This window comes from Bos grunniens, chromosome 13 (assembly GCF_055505025.1).
Source record: "Bos grunniens cultivar Pamir isolate PY7600 chromosome 13, Bosgru_T2T1.0, whole genome shotgun sequence".
Lineage (NCBI taxonomy): Eukaryota > Metazoa > Chordata > Mammalia > Artiodactyla > Bovidae > Bos > Bos grunniens.
In genome coordinates, this window is record NC_141177.1 from 35,737,169 (window position 1) to 35,756,210 (window position 19,042).

Below are 19,042 nucleotides of genomic sequence, written 5' to 3' on the forward strand. Positions count from 1 at the left end.
CAAGAGACGACACTGCAATGAAGACCCAATGCAGCCAAAAATAAATAAATACATAAATTTTAAAAGACTACTTGCTTACTTGAAGAGATGGTAGCAGCAGCACCCTGTGGAAGCTTATTAGAAATTCAGAATTTCAGACCCCAGACTTGCTGAATTAGAACCTGTACTTTAACAAGAGCCCCTGGTGATTCAGGGTAAGTTAAAATTTGAGAAACACTGCTCTAGATCCTAGATTCTAGGGCATTCCATAACCATATTTGATTTCTGCAAATTATGCAAGCGACCCATATCACCCCCTCACTCCTTTCTTTCCACTCTGTTCTGCTCTCTCCATCTCTTCCTCTTCTTCCTCCTGCACCTCTTTCTACTCCATCTTCTTTTCCTCCATTTCCTTCTTTTCTTCCTCCTCCCTCTTCTCCTCTTCCCTCTTTCTCTCTCCCTGCTACACTCTATACTCTCACCCTCTTTCTCCTCTTTCATCTATAGAATATACGCTAGGAAAATAGAGACCTTTAACTCACATACACATATGCATATTCACAAAGCCAAATAACAAATAACTCAGCCTACATGGAGCATTAATCTGTGAAGGAGCTGAAACTGGGTCTTGGAAGAGTGGTGAAGAATGTGAGGTTATAGTTCTCACCCCTGAGTCTGAGATGTTCTCTCTTTGTTGCAGAAAAGACAAAGAAGCTTGGGTTTGGGGTAGTAAATTGGTGAAGAAATAGACAAAAATTTTAATATAGCCTCTCAATCCTAAATTCCCTGTCTTGGCTGACAAGGATGCCATCTCCACTCCGGATACAGGGAAGGTGCGTTTCACATGGAAAATTCATCTCTTGCTTGCAGGGGGTCAAAGGAGGGTCAGAATGTCCTCCTTACACCACTGTTTTTCAAGTACATTTATTTCAAAATAATCATTATGTCAAAGTGGCATATTTTGGGGTAACGTATTCTGAACTATTGTATTTGTATGGTGTAAATGTTTTATAATGTTCTCAGCTGTGCATCTCATCCCAACTCAACATTTAGTGATGCCACATAGGTAGCTGAAAAATGGCCATGGTGAGTATTTGTACCATGGAAACTGGCAAATGGGACAAACCAGAATTGTTTTTTGGAGAGCCAACTGTTAAACATTTACCATCAAACCACTGACTTACATATTACTTACATTACTCTTTATTGGGTTTTCCTCCTTCCCTGTCCCCTTCCCCCTCCCTCACAATACTTTCTGAGATCACCTTGCAAATAAGCTATTTGCACACAACTCTTTGTCTCAGAGAAACAGCGGGAAAGAAAATTCCGACCATTCCAAGCTGACACTGTTGTTGGCCAGGGAGGTTGGCCTCTTAGCATCGAACAGGCTGCTGAATATCCCCCCTTACAGATGAGAGTAGTTTCCAAGCAACAAAGAATTGTCATGAGCCCCATACTTACTGCAAGAGAGCCTGAAGTAACCTAGCCTGGTGAAAATTTGTATCCAAAGAGACTATGTGGGGGAAAGTGGCTTACATAGAATTTGTCAGAAGAAAGAAATTGAATCTCCTACTCAGCAAAGCTTGTGGATATTGTGTGTGAATGTCACGGGGCTTCAGTGTGCTTTAGGTCAGTGCTTATCAGACTTTTAGAAAATTTTGTTCCAACAAAGTAAATTTTTTAAAATTCTGAGTCTAAATATAGGATTGCTGGTTTCTCATTTTGTTCCAAATAGAACATTATAAAATGAAACAAACTCCGATTGTTTCAAAGGATATTTTAACCTTTAAAAATAGAAATAGCCTTCTCTCCGGACAAGATGGCCACACCGGCAGTACCGGCGAGCGCGCCTCCCGCCACCCCATCCGAAGCCCTAGCTGCGGCCTCATCTCCGGCCTCGGCCCAGGCCCCGGCCTCGGCCCCAGCCTCAGCCTCGGCCCCGGCTCCATCGCCGGCTCCCGCGTCATCCTCAGACCTGGCAGCAGCAGCGGCTACGACCGAGGCTCCGGGCCAGACCCCGGCCTCAGCGCCAGCCCCAGCGCAGACCCCCGCACAGTCTCTGTCCGGCCCTGCTCTCCCAGGCCCCTTCCCCGGCGGCCGCGTGGTCCGGCTGCACCCGGTCATTTTGGCCTCCATCGTGAACAGCTACGAGCGACGCAACGAGGGAGCTGCCTGAGTTATCGCGGCCCTGCTGGGAACCGTTGACAAGCACTCAGTGGAAGTCACCAATTGCTTTTCAGTGCCACACAAAGAGTCAGAAGATGAGGTGGCTGTTGACATGGAGTTTGCTAAGAACATGTATGAGTTGCACAAGAAAGTCTCTCCAAATGAGCTCATCCTGGGCTGGTACGCTACAGGCCATGACATGACAGAGCACTCAGTGCTGATCCATGAGTACTACAGCCGAGAAGCCCCCAACCCCATTCACCTCACAGTGGACACCAGCCTCCAGAACGGCCGCATGAGCATCAGCACTTTAATGGGTGTTCCTGGGAGGACCATGGGGGTGATGTTCACCCCTCTGACAGTGAAATACACGCATTACGACACTGAACTCATTGGAGTTGACCTGATCATGAGGACCTGTTTTAGCCCCAACCGGGTGATCGGCCTCTCCAGTGACTTGCAGCAAGTGGGCGGGGCTTCTGCTCGCATCCAGGACGCCCTCAGCACAGTGTTGCAGTATGCGGAGGATGTGCTGTCTGGAAAGGTGTCAGCCGACAATACCGTGGGTCGCTTCTTGATGAGTCTGGTTAACCAAGTACCCAAAATAGTTCCCGAGGACTTCGAGACCATGCTCAACAGCAACATCAACGACCTGTTGATGGTAACCTATCTGGCCAACCTCACACAGTCACAAATTGCCCTCGATAAGAAGCTTGTGAACCTGTGAAGGGGCCTCAGGCAGCCCTTCTGCCACGCTGGACCCCAGCCAAGCCCGGGACCCAGAATGGAGTGACGGAGAAATGGTGTCTTTGTGGTCTGAGTCACACTGAGTCAAATCAACTGCTTGTGACTCTACATAAACATAGACTGCCTTTTGTTAAGTGAATTCCATCTAATGTGAGTTTCCCTCTGGGTGGAAGGGAAAAGGCAGTTCTGGAGCTTACCCAGAAACTAGGAAGTGAGTACTTTGGAGGAAGCTGGTCATGTGTGTGTGGCCTGAATCCAGCTCTGAATTTTTTTCTTGTGCTCTGTCTGCTTCATAGTTTAGTGGCCCAGTGAAATAACTGCTCTCATAAAGCAAAAATACAACATAACGGGAACAAAAGGGCTGACCAGAGTCTGTCAGAGTCTATGTAAGACATGATATATGAGCTGATTTTTTTTTTTTTTTAATCAGCAAATCCAGAAAGGGTGATTGGGACAAAGGAAGTACATGGAAAATTGCTTAACCTGTTTAGAATCTAAGAAGTCAGGAGCCAGACCACAAGGGCCCACAACCTGTGGAGGTTGGATTTTTATCCTGGAAGTTGTGGGAAGGCATTGGATAATTAGATTTGGATTTTAGGAAGATTACTGGGTACTGGTGTAGAAGAAGGAGGGAAAGGGAGAAAAACAGAAGGCAGAGAACTAGGCAGAGGGTCACTGTGATTGTCAGGAGATGACGAGAACCCAGGTTCAGGCCGGGCCTTGGGGATGGTGACAGAGACTTGGGTTCAGGAGGCAGATCCAAGGAGGACCTGAAGTCTGGTTGACACTTGGATGGTGAGAGATGGGAGCAGTCTGGGATGTTGCCTGGTTTCTGATAAAGGTGATAGAAGGGCTGGTGATACATGAAAACCCTGGCTACTTGAGAGTGGTAGAAGCTGAGGATGCAGAGGTAGGGTTACAGGGTAGTTTACCAAATGGTGAAGTCTTAAATGCAAATACATGTGACTTATTTTGTAAACTGGGGCCACACCAGATGCTTTGAGGAAAGGCTGAAGAATTCATGTTACGTATTGGCTCATGTAATACTTATCAAATGCTAACCAGTGTGCTAAACAAGAGGTCCTGGTGCCTGCTTAGAACCTGCAGGGGGGACAAAGAGACCGTCACTTTGGGAATCATGAGATGTTACAGATCGGGGAAGACTTCCAGTTAGGAAATGAAATCTAAGCTGGACTTGAAGAATGAGAAAGAGGCAGATTGAAAAAGAAAAGAAAGGAAAACAGAGCATTCTAGACAAAAAACAAAAGGCTTGGAGGAAGACTGTCACTGAACGTTGCTCCATTGTCATCCACCCTGGCCACAGAGTTGTTTATAAGACAAGAACACTCCTCTGTGCCTACAAGGATGCTCGATTTATTTTTTTCCCCAGGCTTTGCCTATATGTGCACAAGTTTGTTTTTTCTATGAAATGTGTTTTCACACATTCTCTTTGTATGTGGTTGTGCCTTTGCTGAAAACACTGCAGTGTGTCTGGGTGTGACATCATGTGTTACTTGAGTCCTGTGATACCATACTTCCCTGATTTTCTCCCAACACCCTTACAAACTGGTCCTTCCTCCTCTGACATCCCCCTATCCCATCCCACCCCCAACAAGTTCCATTCCCCAGGGTTCCATCTTGGGCCCTCTGCCTGGAAGAGCTGAGAAAAGCTTGGGGCTGATTACTCCCTCTGTGTTAATGATGCATAGGCTCCAACTCTGGCTGAAATTCAGAACTGGTTTCCTGATTCCAGAAATACCATATCTCTCACCTGGATGTCTCAGAAGCCTCTTAAATTCAGCATGTTTCATATTCAGTTGACTGTCTCTTCCTCCCCAACAAATCACTTCCTCAGGGAATAACACAACCATGTACGCAGTTGTCAAAGCCAAGAAACCTTAGGTGAATCCTTAATTCCCCCACCCACCATCATGCCTCAAACAGTTCATCACAACTTAGCCATCCCTCTTGCCCTCTGTGATACTGTGATACAATAAGAAATAAATTTTTTCATCCAAGTTAAAAAAAAAAGAAATAAATGACATTTATCATAGGATATCTTTTTACAGGATAAACTTGGCTTCATGAAGAACTTATGACATTTCCTTTGTATTTCTCAATTTTCTTGAGGCTGTAAATATGTCTTCACGGATCATCAACCATTCCACATGGGCTTCAGGGCAATCTGGTTTACAGTTTAGAAAAAATCTCTCAAGTGAAGGAAATCAAAGGAGGGAATGATTGAGTTCATGGAAGGGATGCAGTGGAAACCACATTGCCCATCTTTCTTTTTTTTTTCTGTTTCCCTTTTTACATCTGTTCTGCCTGTGCCTTCCTTTTCCCATTGCCTTCCCTTGCTGACTCATCTTGGACTTGGCCTGATTATTTACAAACCCCTGACCTATAGAGCATTCACTGAGGACTTTCTTCTCAGTATCTGTTGTGGGATCTGTCCCACAGAAAGTTATGTTCAACTTCAACCTCTATATCTCTGAACATGACCTTGTTTGGAAATAGGGGTTTGCAGATACAACCAAGTTAAAATAAGGTCAGTAAGGTAGGTGGAGAAGGCAATGGCACCCCACTCCAGTACTCTTGCCTGGAAAATCCCATGGATGGAGGAGCCTGGTAGGCTGCAGTCCATGGGGTCACTAAGAGTCAGACACGACTGAGCGACTTCACTTTCACTTTTCGCTTTCATGCATTGGAGAGGGAAATGGCAACCCACTCCAGTATTCTTGCCTGGAGAATCCCAGGGATGGGGGAGCCTGGTGGGCTGCTGTCTATGGGGTTGCACAGAGTCCGAAATGACTGAAGCGACTTAGCAGCAGCAACAGGGTGGGTAATCCAATATGGCTGATGTCTTTGGAAGAGTGTAAGAAGCACAGAGATAGACACACACAGAGGAAAGAGAATGTAAAGACAGACACACAGGGGAAATTGTGTACAATGAAGGCAGCAGAGATTGGAGTAATGCATCTATACAGGTTAAAGAAGGGTAAAGATTGCTGGCAACACCAGAAGTTAAGAAAAAGGCATGGAACAGATTCTCTCCTGGTGTCTTTAGAGAGAGCATGGCTCTGCTGGCACCTTGGCCTCCAAAACTGTGACAGAATAAATTTCTGTTGTTTTAAGTCACTAAATTTGTTGTACTTTGCTACATGAGTCTTGGAAATGTGGTATCCTAGCTGAAGTTGCTGAGAGAAGCTAATTAGCTTCCCTCCTGTCAGGAACCTAACCCTAGTCTAGTCAGAGGCCAGCCAAGCTTTGCCTCCCAGACTGGGTAGCTGTGAGTGGGACACTTTGACCTACATGTCTGATACAGGAAAGCTGACAGGACCCATGGGAAAAAGGGCAGTGGATGTGGCCAGTGACTTGATGACATTGAGGGGGAAGCAGGACTTACCCTCTGTACCGCTTAAGTTGCAGCTTGAGTTTCAGGAGGGCGCAATGAAGTCCAACAGAAAGTTTTGCATGTCTTCAGCCATAATGAAGTAGTCTCATTATTTTATCATGGAGGAAAGGGAAGCTTTCTGGGGCCAAACATGAGCCACTGAAATAATGTTGACCAATACTGCCTTATTTTGACAAAATATCTCAACTTCTCCATGCCAGCCGTTCTTACAAGATATGGTTCCACAGGAGAATAAACACTGCTTAATGAGCTAGCTACTCCAAGACACTAGTATGCCAAACAAATTGGGCTATTCACAAAGTTATTTATCTGAGCCCTTTATGGCAGTAATAAGCAGGGCAGAGATTAACAACAACAACAACAACAAAAACCCAACGATGTGTCTGGAATATTGTGTTTCCTTAATCAGATTGAAAGAGCTGAAATGGGAAAATCATTTTCTAGGGGGTTTTTGCCATTCTTGAAATTCCTTCACACTGCAGCTGGGAAAATAGGCCTCATAACATGCAGATCCAAGTTATGAATCATTCTCCCTACCTCAATAAATAAAACTGAATTGAGCTAGTTCAGTAAATCTGTTATATTTTAATCTGGGAGCTGTGGTGTGCCAGTAAATATCTGACAACCAGTCCTTCTCGGGGAAAGACCTGATCTGCAGCATTTACTGGTTTCAGACTCCCCCCGTGGCTGATTTCAAGTCACCGACGTGAAGACAGTGAACTTGAAGTTGGGAGATGGGTACCACCCACATGCAGCTGGCTCCTGCACAGGACTTCTTCAGAGTTTAATAGTTGTACTTGACATTGTTAGAGAACTTCAAAGCATTTGTTTTCTTTATACCAGGTGTTTCACATAAGAATTCATTCACAGTTGACATTCTTTTAAAATTCTTGCACTTGATGAGGTAGATGCTATCTTAGTTTTATAGGCTATAAAATTGAAAGCCAAAGTGTATGAGTGGTTTGTATAAAACCAGGTAGTGGAGCTGAATTAGTCAAGTTATTTAACCTAATGGCTTTTATTTCCTTTCCTACAATATGTGTTAATAATAGTACCTCAAACACAGTTGGGAGGATTTACTAAGATAAGGCATGTAAACTTCTTTGCACATTGCCTCCTGTGCAGTCATTCTCTATTTCAAATGCAATAAATATTCAGCGTGAAACATTAAAAAATACCAATATGCAAAAAGGAGGAAAATTTAAAAAACTTTTAACTGCTAACAATCCTGGTGCAGGATTTTAGTTCTGGTTTATAAGATTTATGAAGGGCAATCCAAGCATAAAATACTTTTCCAATGATAAAGCATTTGAGCAATTGTTGAGTGCAATTTTGTTTGGCTCATGATGGAAGCTTAGGTTGCATACCAAAGTATGCAAATTACTTTAAAAAATAAATTAGAGCAGAAACAATAATATCATTGTCACTCTGAGTATGATATCATGTTCTCTCTAGAGTGGGAGTCCTAAGAAAGAAGATGAAGCCAAGGTCCAGAGCATATAATAATCATGATTGGAACATCAATGAGTACATGTGGTGGCTGTAAATTATACCCTTGGTGAATGCTGCAAGAAAGATGGGGAGAGAACTGAGTCAGACAAATTCGAGGTTAGGGAGAGCTAGTGTCCTTCTTACAAGTCATTACTTAGAGTTCCCTGTAAGGGGTAGTGGAGCTTCTCCTCTGGGTGTGGGGGTGGGATTTAGGGGGCCATTGCTATTTTTCAGTAGATCACAATTCTCCACCTGATTTGACAGAGGAATTTCAGTGGATTTCAGTGGAAACAAAAAGTGATACTTTTTTTTTTTACCATACCGAGGCAGCATGTAGGACTTATCCAACCAGAGACTGAGCTTGAGCCTCCTGTAGTGGAATGACTGCATCTTGATGCTTTTGAACTGTGGTATGGGGGAAGATTTTTGAGAGTCTCTTGGACTGCAAGGAGATCCAACCAGTCCATCCAAAAGGAGATCAGTCCTGGGTGTTCATTGGAAGGACTGGTGTTGAAGCTGAAACTCCAATACTTTGGCCACCTGACGCAAAGAGCTGACTCATTTGAAAAAACCATGATGCTGGGAAAGATTGAAGGCAGGAGGAGAAGGGGACGACAGAAGATAAGATGGTTGGATGGCATCACGGACTCAATGGACATGAGTTTGGGTAAATTCCGGGGAGTTGGTGATAGACAGGGAGGCCTGGCATGTTGCAGTCCATGGGATCACAAAGAGTCGGACACAACTGAGCGACTGAATTGAACTGAACTGAACTGCTACACTACCACTGAAATCCAAGAAGTGACACTTTTTTTTTCCTGAAAATTTCACAATTTCTTTCCTTCAAAACAACTTTATTGGGAATTCCCTGGGGGTCTGGTGGTTAGGACTCTGTGCTCTCATTGCTGAGGGTGCAGGTTTGATCCTGGTTGGGAAGTAAGATTGCAGAAGCTGTACAGAGTGATCAAAAAACAAACACCCCCCCTTTCCTTTTTGTTTCATTTGTTACCACAATTTGTTGCCATAATTCAGTAATTAGAAGATGAGCTTGTAGTTTGCTTGTATGAGCCTTTTCTATTGTTTTCAAGCATGATTAAAAATTAATACATATTCACATAGAATATTTTAAAAGCTGAGAAAAACACAAAAAAGCCACAACCTCACATACTTCCACTACTTTTTTGTGTATTCACTGAGCCTTTTAAAAGTAGTATGCTGCTGCTGCTGCTGCTAAGTCGCTTCAGTTGTGTCTGACTCTGTGCGACCCCATAGACAGCAGCCCACCAGGCTCCCCCGTCCCTGGGATTCTCCAGGCAAGAACACTGGAGTGGGTTGCCATTTCCTTCTCCAATGAAGTGGCTCAGTCGTGTCCGACTCCCAGCGACCCCATGGACTGCAGCCCACCAGGCCCCTCCGTCCATGGGATTTTCCAGGCAAGAGTACTGGAGTGGGTTGCCATTGCCTTCTCCGTAAAAGTAGTATACAAACATATATTTCTATAAATACATATATATCAAGAAATACTTTTATTAAAAAGTAGGATCATACAAAAAACTCTACCACTGTTTTTTACTTAGTAATAGACTGTGGACATCTTTTTAAGCAGGTACATAAGGAGTAATCAAATTCTTCTTTAAGTGACTATTTCTTTTGTAGATAAGTGAGCATCATTTATGTAACCACTGTCAAATGTTTGTATTGTTTTTACTTTTTTTCTTAATTCTTAGTATATTTTCATACGCCTGTAAGTATACCTTTCTAAAAAATATAAATTCTGGGTTGAAAGCTATGCACTCAAATTTTTCATAGATGTGATTCAAATACTCTCCAAAAGAGTGCTATCAATGAAAATCCTTAACAATAATGTGCCAGATTATTTGTTTTTTCACATCCTTCCAAAACTGGGTGCTATAAATTTTTACTTCTAATATTGACAAGTTCCTATGGTTTCTCTCTGCTAAAGACTGTTGGAAACCCAGGAGGTTGAAGGTCATAGAACTAGAGATATGGTGGAATGAATTGTTCTGTTGGCTGCTAGAAAAGTTTTGGCTCTGAAATCAAAGAGGGCCATTCTGGGGTCTGAGCAGGAAGACATCATGCTTGTCTGTAGACCAAAGGATTACACAGAGCATAAGCCTGTGGTGGCATAATTAGATGGCAGACACCTTCCTTAGGGCTTTCCTCATAGTTCAGTTGGTAAAGAATCTGCCTGCAATGCAGGAGACCTGGGTTTGATTCCTGAGTTGGGAAGATCCTCTGGAGAAGGAAATGGCAACCCACTTCAATATTCTTGCCTGGAGAATCCCATGGACAGAGGAGCCTGGCAGACTACAGTCCATGGGGTTGCAAGAGTTGGACACGACTTAACAACTAAACCACCACCACCTTCCTTTTGGCTCAGGGCAGTATCTTTGGACTAGAAATAGGATGAGCAGATGTTGCATCTGTTAGAATAGTTGTGGTCAGCCCTGTGCCGAATTCAAATAGTCATGTGAGGGACTTCCCCAGTGGTCCAGTGATTAAGACTCCACCTTCCAAAGCAGGGAGCACGGGTTCAATTCCCAGTTGGGGAACTAAGGTCCCACATGCCATGAAGTGCAGTCAAAGATTAAACAAACTTTGGACTTCCCTGGTGGGCCAGTGCTTAAGAATCTGCCTGCCAATTCAGGGGACATGGGCTTGATCCCTGGTCCAGGAAGATTCCATATGCCGAGGGGCAACTAAACCCCCACACCTAGGACACACGCTCTGCAGTAAGGGAAGCCACCGCAATGAGAAGCCCATGTGCCACAACTAGAGAGTAGCCTCCTGTTGCCACAACTAGAGAAAGCACAGGCGCAGCAATGAAGACCTAGCACAGCCAAATAAACAAATAAATGTCTTTTAGAATAGTCATGTGAGATTAAAGTTTGTGATTCTGAAATCACTCCGAACTTTTCTTAAGACTAGATGGCCCTTCTGGTAGTTGAGATTAATTACAAGAAAGCATGGGCTTTAGAAGTCAGTTATTTATTCCCTCAGGCAACAGAACTTATCAAGTCCATCTGATAGGCTTAGTTATAGAAATGGGCTTCAAAATAGAATAATATAAGATTCAGTAAATTCAACGAGTTTACAAATTAGTTGCCCCTCCAGTGTTCTTGGGCCTCCCTTGCGGCTTAGCTGGTAAAGAATCAGCCTGCAATGTGGGAGACCTGGGTTCGATTCCTGGGTTGGGAAGATTCCCTGGTGAAGTGAAAGGCTACCCACTCCAGTATTCTGGCCTGGAGAAATCCATGGACTGTATAGTCCATGGGGTTGCAAAGAGTTGGACATGGACATGACTGAGCGACTTTCACAAATTAGTTGGGACTGAGGAGACTGAAAACCAAAAACCAATACCAATAAAGATGCAGTTGATATTGTCTATGCAAATTTACCCATGTAAATTTTTATCACACCCACCCCCTCAACACACACACACACAAAACTCTAAGAAGAAAGCAAGAAGGAAGAAAAGGGTTGTAAGGAAACACTTCTAAGATAAGTGCAGATCATTTGATGACTTCTTGGAGCTAATTTTACAGTGGTTCAATGGGTGGGGTGAGGACAGGCAGAGAAGAGTCCCTTGAAGAAGATCTTTTCAAACTGTGTTCAACTTTGAATACCTAGTAATCTTGTTAAAATGCAGGTTTGGCAGGACTGGAATACCAATGCTGCTGGTTCAAAGACCACACTTATGATGAAGTTCTAGGCTGACATAGCCCTAAATCCTTTGGAATGACTGGGAAGGAAGGGAGTGGCTTGGGTCAGAGACAAGGCTTTAGAGGTAGGTAGGATTCACTAATCGTGGAGAGCCATGGAGGTAATGGTGAAATTTAATCCAGAGAGGTAGACTATGAGAATAAATCTACCCTTTTGCTTTCTTTGCCTTCCCACTTCCTCCTCCTCCACACCCCAACCTTACATGAAGCAAACAAAGAGGGAGGCTTCTCTATTTTGAAGACAAACAGAAATTTCTGGCTATTACAGAATTCTTAGGTCTCTGAATTTCTTAAAATTTCCAAGATGAGTTTTAATCTCCTACAAAAAGAATTTGGCTGTTTGCCTTAGGTAGTGGGTGCCTGCTTTGGCCATGTTACTGAACTCAAATTAGGCTGTTTGCTGCTTGAAAGTCAATATGCAAGAAAAACCTTGTCAATAGAGTGTTAGTTGGAAAGTAAAGCTTGCTTTATTCAGGGGGCTGGCAACCTGTGGAGAAAGCAAACTCATGTCCAAGAACCAATTCTGAAGTTGCTGGTCGACCATGAAAATTTTTTAAAGGGAGAAAGAGGAAGTTAATTATTTGGGGTAAGGTGTCAAGAGTCTTTGTTATCACAAAGTCGGCTGTGTGCAGACTCTCTTCTGATTGGTTGGTGGTGAGGTAACAGGGTGTGATCTTGAGCTCAGCCTCAAGTTTCCATCCTCCACCTGGGTGGGGACCTCGGTGATGGTTTAGTCGCTAAGTCATTGACCCCGTGGACTGTAGCTTGCCAGGCTCCTCTGTCCCTGGGATTTTCCAGGCAAGAATACTGGAGTGGGTAGGCATTTCCTTCTCCAGGGGATCTTCAGGACCCAGGACTCGAACCCTAGTTTCCTGCATTGCTGGCAGACTCCTGAATTGCAGGTGATTGTTAAGGTGGGTGGGGCCCTTAGTTCCTGCAAAAGAGCTCAAAGATATACTGTAGTGTATACCCCTTGAGGAGGAGCCAGGATTCTGCCCCATCCCTACACTATTGTTTCTTTGACTGCCCCTCCTCTTTTTCTGCATTCCCTCCCTTTTCTGGTGGCTTAAGTCTTAAGGCTTCCCTGGTGGCTCATTTGGTAAATAGTCTGTCACAATGCAGGTGACCTCGGTTTGATTGCTGGGTTGGGAAGATCCCCTGGAGAAGGAAATGGCAACCCACTCCAGAATTCTTGCCTGGAAAATTCCAGGGACAGAGGAGCCTGGTGAGCTACAGTCCATGGGGTCACAAAGAGTTGGACACGACTGAGTGACTAACTTTCACTTTCACTTTTTTCCCTTTTCTGATTAGCAACTGTTTAATCTGCCCTTTGGAAATTAAGGAAGGTCAAGGAGGCCAAGTAAAGCCTGTTTCCTGCAAAGGAGAAAGGCAATGTGGAAGGATTTGTACCTGGGAGGGCCCCACAAGGTCTTGCTCAGTTTCAATTAGTCTATGATTTGAAATCTGAGACCTAAAAAGTAATCACTGATTTTAATAAGTTTTATCAGCCTAGGATGTCATTTCCTAAAGAACTTTTCTGTAATAACTCCCTACAGGAAACTTTTCTCTCCAAATCCAGTAAAATAAACATCTCTGCTGCTAAGTCACTTCAGTCATGTCCGACTCTGTGCGACCCCATAGACGGCAGCCCACCAGGCTCCCCCATCCCTGGGATTCTCCAGGCAAGAACACTGGAGTGGGTTGCCATTTCCTTGTCCAAAGCATGAAAGTGAAAAGTGAAAGTGAAGTCGCTCAGTCGTATCCGACCCTCAGCGACCCCATGGACTGCGGTCTTCCAGGCTCCTCCATCCATGGGATTTTCCAGGCAAGAGTACTGGAGTGGGGTGCCATTGCCTTCTCCAAACATCTCTAAAACCAACTAATTAGTTGAGGTTACTAATGCTCATGTCTATAGTTGGCTGGGTAATGAAATAACTTGGGAGACAATTTCCATTTCTGATGGACTTTGGTTGACTACACACACTATAACTGAGTCTTCTAACCATTAATCATAGATATAATATTTATATTAAATAAAGATCATTTATTCAGTTTAAAAAAAAAAATGCCTGTGTGCTCAGTCACTCAGTCATGTCTGGCTCTTTGCGGCCCCATGGACTGTAGCCGGCCAGGCTTCTCTGTCCATAGAATTTTCCAGGCAAAAACACCAGAGTGGGTTGCCATTTCCCCCTCTAGAGGATCTTCCCAACCCAGGGACTGAATCCTCATCTGTTGGGTCTCCTGCATTGGCAGGCAGATTCTGATAGTTAAATAAATCTAGAGGTAAAAAGACTGGATTACAGGGGTGCAAAAGAAGGATATAATAAATAAAAGCAATCAAGTGTTAGTTCTCAGTCTTGTTTTCATTTTTAGGTAAAATAACAAAGGTATGGTGTAAAACAAGGTAAGAGTAGAACAGAGAGAAGGGTTATTGCTGCTAATCTCCCCATCTCAATCATTCACATAATAGATGCACCGCCAGTGCCAAAAACTCTGCCTTCCTGACTCTGGCTCCAGCATTCTTTGGCCTGGCACCAGCCTGGATTGAGCAGCTGGGTTTTTGGCCCTTGTGTGTGGTATCAATGCTGATAGTGGTTGTTTTTTTTGTCGTTCAAGAGTAAGGATATGCCCTGAAACAGCAGCTCATTTTGTGGACAATCAATATTTTCACCTAAATGGTAAAATGATAGCCAGTCAACTCTGGAACAGTTTGAGCAGTAAAGGGAACTCTGTTGGCGGATCCATTGTAATGCAAAATGCACAAGACTCAGAGGCATTTGGAAAGAAAAGAAAATAGTAATAAGTGGAACATACTGAAGACAAAATGTTCAGGATTTTCTGTTAAATTTTCTGTGTGTGTATTAAAAAGACTGAAATATAGTGTTAGTTCAGGTGTAATACATAGTGATTTGACAATCGCATACATTTTTGTGAACATGCTGCTACTGCTAAGTCGTTTCAGTCGTGTCCGACTCTGTGCGACCCCATAGACGGCAGCCCACCAGGCTCAGCCATCCCTGGGATTCTCCAGGCAAGAACACCGGAGTGGGTTGCCATTTCCTTCTCCAATGCATGAAAGTGAAAGGTGAAAGTGAAGTCGCTCAGTCGTGTCCGACTCTTAGCGACTCCATGGACTGCAGCCTACCAGGCTCCTCCATCCATGGGATTTTCCAAGCAAGAGTACTGGAGTGGGGTGCCATTGCCTTCTCCATTTTGCGAACATAGGAGTGCATTTATCTTTTTGAATTAGTATTTTTGTTTTCTACAGGTGAATACCTAGAAGTGGAATTGCTGGATCATATGGTAGTTCTATTATTAATTTTTGAGGCACTTCGATACTGTTTTCCACCAATTTACATTCCCACCAAGGAATGCACAAGAGTTTCCTGTTTTTCACATCATAGCCCAGACTTCTTGTCTCTTGTCTTTTGATAATAGCTATTCTGACAGGCATGATGCGATAGCTCACTGTGGTTTTGCGTTTCCCTGATGATTAGTGACGTTGAGCATCTTTTCATGTGGGCCAATCTGTATGTCTTCATTGGAAAAATGTTATGTCCTCTGCCCATCATTTAATTGTTCTGCTTCATTGTATCCAGTTTCAACAAAATGAGAAAATTGTAACTCTATTCTCCCTTTTTGTGGAGGAGACTCTATATAGCAACTGACAAAGCTTTCTAATTAATTCTTCCATTTACTTAAAACAATTCTTTTTTGAAGCGCTCCCTTTTTGGTTATATAAATTCAAAATGTGATAGGGAAATTAAATGAGTAACCGGTACTCTACCAAAACTATTGGCATAATTTCCACAATTCTGTGAATTAGGCTGGGCATTACCTTATTCCACCCATTCTACTGTCCCCTTTGAAAAATTAACCTCTGAAATCACTGATGGCCAGGGAGGAGCAGCCCTGACATACTTGTCCTCTAGACACATTGAATGTCATTATTTTCCCTGAAGACCTTTGAAAATGAAGTAGGAATCCAGACTATTATCTGTAGACCTTTGTTGATAGCTTCCCTTAGGCCCAAAACCAGAAATGGCATCAAAACTTGGCCATTGGTATCAGCGACTTAGGTCCTGGTGATCATATTTGAGCACTTTAAAAAAAATGTTGAATCACTAATGTTATTGGATAATATTGTTTAGAAAACAAGGGCATTACAATGTTATTTATGGTTGAACTATAAATGTGAAGATGTTTCAGGAATACCAGAAGAAATATCAATAACCTCAGATACGCAGATGATACCACCCTTACGGCAGAAAGCAAAGAAGAACTAAAGAACCTCTGAAAGTGAAAGAAGAGAGTGAAAAAGTTGGCTTAAAACTTAACATTGAGAAAGCTAAGATCATGGCATCTGGTCCCATCACTTCACAGCAAATAGATGGGGAAACAATGGAAACAGTGAAAGACTTTATTTTCTTGGGCTCCAAAGTCACCGCAGATGGTGACTGCAGCCATGAAATTAAAAGACGCTTTGCTCCTTGAAAGAAAAGCTAAGACCAACCTAGTAAGTAAGTGAAGTCGCTCAGTCGTGTCCGACTCTTTGCAACCCCATGGACTGAAGCCTACCGGGCTCCTCCATCCATGGGATTTTCCAGGCAAGAATACTGGAGTGGGCTGCCATTTCCTTCTCCAGGGGAACTTCCTGACCCAGGGATGGAACCCGGGTCTCCTGCATTGTAGGCAGACGCTTTACCATCTGAGCCACGAGGGAAGCCTAGACAGCATATTAAAAAACAGAGACATTACTTTGCCAACAAAGGTCCGTCTAGTCAAAGCTATGGTTTTTCCAGTAGTCATGTATGGATGTTAGAGTTGGAATATAAAGAAAGCTGAGAACCAAAGAATTGTTGCTTTTGAACTGTGGTGTTGGAGAAGACTATTGAGAGTCCCTGGGACAGCAAGGAGATCCAACCAGTCCATCCTAAAGGAAATCAGTCCTGAATGTTCATTGGAAGGACTGATGTTGAAGCTGAAGCTCCAATACTTTGGCCACCTGATGCGAAGAACTGACTCCTTGGAAAAGACCCTGAAGTTGGGAAAGATTGAAGGCAGGAGGTGAAGGGAATGACAGAGGATGAGATGGTTGGATGGCATCACCAACTCGATGGACATGAGTTTGAGGAAGCTCTGGGAGTTAGTGATTGATAGGGAAGCCTGGTGTGCTGCAGTCCATGGCAACGCAAAGCCTCCATGGACTGATTCACAAAGACATGACTGAGCGACTAAACTGAACTAAGCAATTTCACTTATATTTTCCTATTCATGCATATATGCACAATAATTATACATAATAAAATTTGTGTCTAAATAGATATAAAAGAACACTTTCATTAAATAAAATGAAACAAAATATAAGATGTTATGGCATATTTTAAAGGGCAGCACTTTTTGATTCTTAGTATTGTCTTACAATCAACTTTTTACGTATGTTGAAATTGGTAGTTCTTTCATGGAATTGAGGCATAGGGAAGGTCTAGGGGGGACGGTAAAGTGTCTGCCTACAGTGTGGGAGACCCGGGTTCAATTCCTGGGTCTGGAAGATCCCCTGGAAAAGAAAATGGCAACCCACTCCAGTACTCTTGCCTGGAAAATCCCATGGGTGAAGGAGCCTGGTAGGCTACAGTCCATGGGGTCTCAAAGAGTCGGACATGACTAAGCGACTTCACTTTCACTTTCAGGAGGGACATAGTCATTAGGTGGAAACAGGTACTGTGTCAGAGGCTGGGTGCCTTCTCCAGCTTCATTTGAAATAACCTATGTATTTAAATTTCCACTTCACCAATGAAGAAACAGGTCAAATACATTTTGAGCTAACCATCTGAATCTTAGGTGCTACAGACATTTCAATATGATGATACAACTGAAAGCTTGGAAAGCATGGACCAGAAAAGCAGCAGCCAATTTGAAACTGGTTTAAAGGTTCACATTTGCAGCACTTAAAAATTTTTGGAAATCAGCAGTTCCCTTGATTTCCTCCACATAGAATTGATCTTTATATCAAAGAAAAATTAACAGCAAGAACAAACTGTAGCAACTGTGTCACTTTTATGAAGAATTAGTCAGTACAGTTCAGTTACTCAGTTGTGTCCAAGTCTTTGCGACCCCATGGACTACAGCACACCAGGCTTCCCTGTCCATCACCAACTCCTGAAGCTTCCTCAAACTCATATCCATTGAGTTGGTGATGCTATCCAACCAACTCATCCTGTCATCCCCTTCTCCTCCTGCCTTCAATCTTTCCCAACACCAGGGTCATTTCTAGTGAGTCAGTTCTCTCTATCAGGTGGCCAAAGTATTGGAGCTTCAGCATCAGTCCTTCTAATAAATATTCAGGACTGATTTCCTTTAGGATTGACTGATTTCCTTGGAGTCCAAGGGAAGAGTCTTCAACACCACAGTTCTTCTTTGCTCAGCCTTCTTTATGGCCCAACTCTCACATCCATACATGACTACTGGAAAAAACATAGCTTTGACTAGGTGGACCTTTGTTGGCAAAATAATGTCTCTCTTCTTAATATGCTATCTAGGTTGATCATAGCTTTTCTTCCAAGGAGCAAGCACCTTTTAATTTCATGGCTGCAGTCACCATCTGCAATGATTTTGGAGCCCAAGAAAATAAAGTCTCTCACTGTTTCCCTTGTTTCTCCATCTATTTGCCATGAAGCGTGGGACCAGATGCCATGATCTTAGTTTTGTGAATGTTGAGTTTTAAGCCAACTTTTTCACTCTCCTCTTTCACTTTCATCAAGGGGCTCTTTAGTTCTTCGCTTTCTGCCATAAGTTTGGTGTTATCTGCGTGTCTGAGGTTATTGATATTTCTCCTAGCAATCTTGATTCCAGCTTGTGCTTCATCCAGCCTGGCATTTCGCATGATGTACTCTGCATATAAGTTAAATAAGCACGGTGACAATATATAGCCTTGACACACTCCTTTCCCAATTTGGAACCAGTCTGTTGTTCCATGTTGAAAGGTTGTTGTTGAACCACAAAGACTCCAGGATCCTTGGCCTCCAGAGAAGAATTCAGTCCAGCGCCAGAGACGAGGCTTGATTGCTAAGAGCTTCTGTGTAATAAAGTTTTATTCAAGTATAAAGGAGATAGAGAAAGCTTCTGACATAAACATCAGAAGGAGGTAGAAAGAGTACCCCCTTGCTAGTGTTAGCAATGGAGTTATATACTCTCCAATGAATCCAAAGAATGTCTGGAGGTTGTAAAGACCTCACCAGACCTGGAGAAGGCAATGGCACCCCACTCCAGTACTCTTGCTTAGAAAATCCCATGGACAGAGGAGCCTGGTAGGCTGCAGTCCATGGGGTCTCGAAGAGTCGGACATGACTGAGCGACTTCACTTTCACTTTTCACTCTCATGCATTGGAGAAGGAAATGGCAACTCACTCCAGTGTTCTTGCCTGGAGAATCCCAGGGATGGGGGAGCCTGGTGGGCTGCTGTCTATGGGGTCGCACAGAGTCGGACACGACTGAAGCGACT

The 19,042-nt window shown here is 43.4% G+C and overlaps 2 protein-coding genes across 2 annotated transcripts; both read left to right on the plus strand.

Moving 5' to 3' along the window:
- Window positions 1-1,798: 1,798 nt before the first annotated feature.
- Window positions 1,799-3,031, plus strand: LOC147360728 (uncharacterized). The gene has a single exon (XM_086331078.1). The coding sequence runs from the start codon at window positions 1,799-1,801 to the stop codon at window positions 2,153-2,155; it is 357 nt and encodes a 118-aa protein (XP_086187204.1). The 3' UTR covers window positions 2,156-3,031.
- LOC147360729 (eukaryotic translation initiation factor 3 subunit F) lies at window positions 2,258-3,031 on the plus strand. Its single transcript, XM_086331077.1, has one exon. It carries the CDS (start codon window positions 2,258-2,260, stop codon window positions 2,870-2,872), a length of 615 nt encoding a protein of 204 aa, XP_086187203.1. The 3' UTR covers window positions 2,873-3,031.
- Window positions 3,032-19,042: the final 16,011 nt, after the last annotated feature.

What these genes read in the sequence shown, in the direction of transcription:
- LOC147360729 (XM_086331077.1), top strand. Translation starts at nt 2,258, where the DNA reads ATGGAGTTTGCTAAGAACATGTATGAGTTGCACAAGAAAGTCTCTCCA.
- LOC147360728 (XM_086331078.1), top strand. Translation starts at nt 1,799, where the DNA reads ATGGCCACACCGGCAGTACCGGCGAGCGCGCCTCCCGCCACCCCATCC.